This window comes from Triticum dicoccoides, chromosome 6A (assembly GCF_002162155.2).
Source record: "Triticum dicoccoides isolate Atlit2015 ecotype Zavitan chromosome 6A, WEW_v2.0, whole genome shotgun sequence".
Taxonomy (NCBI): Eukaryota; Viridiplantae; Streptophyta; class Magnoliopsida; order Poales; family Poaceae; genus Triticum; species Triticum dicoccoides.
In genome coordinates this window covers 476,579,289-476,583,882 of record NC_041390.1, presented here as the reverse complement: position 1 = coordinate 476,583,882, position 4,594 = coordinate 476,579,289, and the positions used below count along the sequence as shown (strand labels likewise).

Below are 4,594 nucleotides of genomic sequence, written 5' to 3'. Positions count from 1 at the left end.
CTTTTTGTCATTGCTATGGACGTCCTCTCTAAGATCATGACTAAAGCTGCTGATTTGGGTGTGTTTAGTAGGATTGCTGGGGTCTCTGCTACCCAGACGATCTCGATTTGCGCGAACGATGTGGCGATGTTTGTCAAGCCCTGTGAGGTGGATCTGAGATTTGTTAAAGAAGCCCTCAAGATGTTCGGTGACACGTCGGGCCTTCGAGTGAACTATCTCAAGTCATCTGCGGTGATGATCCATGGGGATGCTTCTGACAGGGATAGGATGGTTGCTTTGCTGCAATGCAATATGGGAACTTTTCCTTGCAAGTATCTAGGGTTGCAGCTCGCAATTCACCAACTTAGCCAAGCGGACTGGCAACCGATGGTAGATCAAGCTAAGCGTTGCGCCCCGGCCTGGCAACGTGGGCTGCTCCAGAGATCAGGCCGTCTTGTGCTCGTTAAGTCAGTGGTGGCCGCTAAACCCATACATTTTCATGATTGCTGAGGCGCCAGCCTGGGTGTTGGAGGAAATCGATCAATGGATGCGTGCGTTTTTCTAGGCTGGGAAGGACAAGGTGAACGGTGGGCAGTGCTTGGTGGCCTGGAACACGATCTGTAGGCCCACGTCCCTTGGGGGTCTGGGAGTCGGAAACCTGAAGCTGCAGGGGATCACACTTAGAGTCAGATGGGAGTGGCTGAAACGGACGGATCCGCAAAGACCATGCCAAGGCTTAGCTATGACTGAGGACAGACAAGCACGCGCTGTGTTTAATAGCCTAGTCAAGATTGAGGTTGGAGATGGCACCAAGGTGTTGTTCTGGAGAGACAGATGGATTCACGGTTTTGCGGCCGCGGATATTGCTCCGCTTATCCATGCCATGGTGGCTACTCGCACGAGGAACAGGCGCACAGTCAGTGAGGGCATGGACAATGGCAAATGGTTGCAGGATGTGACTGGTGATCTCACATTCGTTGGGCATATGCAGCTTGTGCACCTCAACTTGGCTATTAGCACGATCGAGCATGATCCGAACAGGTCGGGCTGCTTCTCTTGGCCGGCAGACCCCTCGGGTAGTTACACTGCGAGATCCACATATCATCGCCTTTGCCTCGGAACCCAGAAAGTGCCTTTCGCTTCTTGCATCTGGAAGAGTTGGGCACTTCTTAAGTGCAAGATTTTTGCTTGGCTGGCCGTGCAACATCGCATTTGGACATCGGATCGACGTGCTAAGCATGGGCTGCAGGATAGACCTTCAGCGTGTTACACGTGCCTGCAGGAAGAGGACAACGCTGAGCATATTTTGATCCAGTGTGTGTACGCTAGGGAAGTTTGGCATGAGGGTCTCCAAACCCTCAACTTGCAGGTCACGAGGCCGACTAAGAACGACAATCTACTGGATTGGTGATTGTTAGCAAGGAAGGAGAGTGTCAAGGCTAACAAACGGGCCTTTGACACATTTGTGATTGTGGTGGCTTGGGCCCTGTGGACGCAAAGGAATGCTCGCGTATTTAATAGAAGAAGCCAACAGAGATCCCCAATTGAATTGGTAGACGCGATTCTTCGTGAGCTGCACGACTGGATTGAGGCTGGAGTTGGAGGTGTTGGTTTGTCACGTTTCGTGAGAGAGTAGGCTTAGGATCTTAGGTGTGGGTTGTTTTCGGTTGTTGCCTGATAATGAATGTGTGCATCTGTTCGTAAGACATCTCTTGTAAATCTTATTCTCTTTTCTATAAAAATATGGTACGCTATTGGCGTACTAAAAAAAGGTTTTTCAAAAATATGTAAGAGACGACTAGACGTGTGGCGGGCGCTAAACTGTTTCGAAACCGATTCTTTTAATAAATGAGAATAGGAAGACCTGAGACTTGTTAATAAAAACGGTAATACCGTCGACCAGATTGGTTTGGCTCATCGACAAGGTGAAACCGGGACACCGGGAGGGGCGCTCCGTGGATTCTTGCTCCCACAAAGATCTGCCATTCGAGGCTAAGCTGCAAGTGGGGACTTGAGGCTTGCTTTAACATGGGCGTGTCGGCCACTTTATAGGCTTTGCGTACGAGCCCCTGATTTGATTCCAATACATCGGCACCACCTACTGAAAAAGGCGAGGGAGCTGAGCATGCAACGTGATCACCTTCTAGAGTTTTCCGAGCTCTACATCATCCTAGTGGAGAAAATGAACAGTTCAACCGCATGAAGGGATTGAAGTCTCAACTATGATGTGGTTGATGTCTGCAAGGTGATGGAGAGATGCCCAAGGGTTGAGCAGGGCGGGCTAGCTTACACAGTAACACATAGAATGTCGAACTAAACCATACATCATCGTGATTTTAGTTTAAATTTGAACAAAAATCACAACACTTATTTTTAAACGGAGGGAGTACATCATTTCTTGCCAAGAGAATCGATCGATCACTGGCCAGAAATGAAGACGCACGGCATCTTCATTTGACGAACACATGTATTGCTTACTGCCACTGATCATACACTTGTGGAATTTAACACACACGACAACACGCAGTTGATGACAGAGATAAAGAGTAGCAGCGCATATTTACAGAAGTAGATCTCATTGTGACATGCCGACATTTGCACACAAGGATCGATATGGAAGCAGAACCTCGCCAGCTAGCTAGGTACAACGACTATCGACTACCTAATTAAACAGCATCGTTTTTTAGTACACATGATGACGAGGTCCCGATCTAAGGAAAGGAGTGCGGTGACCCAGGATCATGCATGCACCAGCTAGCTAGCACAGGACGTCTTTGAGGAGCTTGTACCTGCGGACGGCCGCCTTGGCCACTCTCCGGCCGCCCTCCTGCTCGCCGCCGCCGGTCACCTTGACCTTGCCGCAGCCCATCCCGGTCGGCGGACCGCGGTGCTGCATGGCCGGCGGCGCCGAAGGGCGCCTGTTCTTCACGAGGGGGTCGTCGCTGAGGCACCAGTCGCACACGCCGGCGCCCGCGTCGGCCGGGGCCGCGTCGCCGTAGTAGTTCGTGCAATAGCTGCTTGTAGGAATGCAGGGAAACAAATTAACATGGGACTCATTAACACCTATCAAAATCTTGACAGTACCCCGAATAAGAGACTCCCTCAAAGAGCTATCAGTAGGAGAAAAATACGTACGAGTGTTGGAAGCGGCAGCGGCAACGGGCGCAGCGGAAGAGCTTGTCCTGGAAGCCGACGTCGCCGCACATGGAGCACACGGTGCCGGACATCAGGAACGATCGGGTGGCAGGCCGGCCGAGGGGACGGAGAAAGAAGCCGAGGAGATTATAGCTAGCTAGCAGTCTCGGTGCAGGAACTCAGGGGGCATGCGAGGAAGGAGTGGCAGGAAGGAATCGATGTGGATTGTGCAGCGAAGAAGAAGGGCTTTAAATACTGGGAGGAGGCGATAGGAGAAGATGAGACCGTGATCGTGGCAGCGGAACCGTGAAGGTGAGACCGCGGGGTGGGGGCCGCAACGGCGAGTTTGGGTACGGAGCCGGGCGGGTGGGAGACAGTCCACGTGTCCATGTGGAGTGCGTGCTGCGCGCAAAGCGGAAAAAGAAAAGGAGTGGCCGGAGTTACTGGGTCGGTTACCTGGTTGATATCCAGAGAGGGAAAGCCATTCATTTATTTTAAAAAGAAAATAGAGAAAACGTTTTACTCAAATTATGACTGGTTGACCGTCACTGATCTGACCAGTCACTGGTTATCCGTGGAGTACGTTTCTAGACCTTTTTTTTGCCCGGTTTAGGTATACAAACAACCAAACCATACAACAAACTTAAGTGCTGAAAAATAAATACTACATCTGTTCTGATTTATTAGTCCCGTGAATTTTGATTCGGAATTTGACATTTGATTTATTAGTCCCTTGTTATCCAAGATCACGCCTTTAGATAGTGTTGGTACACCAACATGCCACCGTGTACTCTTGATGATGGAGTGATGCACCGCGGCTCACTCAAATAAGACCCGGCCGAAAGTGCAGTGCACAAGCACTCCGACAAGCGCTTTTGCAGGCCCGAAAACCCTACACGTCCGCGAGCGACACCGTTTGGACGTGTGGTGGCTATGGGCTGCTCTAAGTCGGTCTAACCGCTCCTAAAGCCTTGAGGATCGTTGCTCTTCAACACGAAAAACGAAGAATGAGAGAGAAAGAACTTAGGACAGGTGTAAAAACTAGGAAAAAGGTGGTCGATGTGTTTCGATTGTGTGTTGTTCAACCGACCATCACCTCTCATTTAATTATGAGATGGTTGGATTTCCTATACCAGAAAAGCACTACAAATCCCGTCCATGTTCTTCAAAATTAACCGAACTCGCATTTAAGTCTAAGACAACCATTTCGTTTTTGGATCCACAGACGGCATACGATCTTGGATGGTCAAGCACCCAAAAGAAAATTTATCTGTTTCGACGAGACGAACAACCTTTGTGTTGAACATTTTTCGATTTAAGTCCATCTTAAGGGTTGAATCTTTCACAAAAAAAAAGAAAAAAAAACATGTGACAACTGATAACTCTCGACATGTCTCAGACATGGGTTATATGGGTGTCTGGTCCTGGCTGATACTTTTCATTAGTGATCGGACCGCACTGTGTTGGCCCTAACTATTAC

General features: G+C 49.6%; 1 protein-coding gene across 1 annotated transcript; it reads right to left on the bottom strand.

Moving 5' to 3' along the window:
* Window positions 1-2,432: 2,432 nt before the first annotated feature.
* Window positions 2,433-3,351, bottom strand: LOC119319389. Its single transcript, XM_037593873.1, has 2 exons — window positions 3,115-3,351; window positions 2,433-2,993 (listed from the first exon to the last, which is right to left on the bottom strand). The coding sequence occupies exons 1-2, from the start codon at window positions 3,204-3,206 to the stop codon at window positions 2,738-2,740; spliced, it is 348 nt and encodes a 115-aa protein (XP_037449770.1). The 5' UTR covers window positions 3,207-3,351; the 3' UTR covers window positions 2,433-2,737.
* Window positions 3,352-4,594: the final 1,243 nt, after the last annotated feature.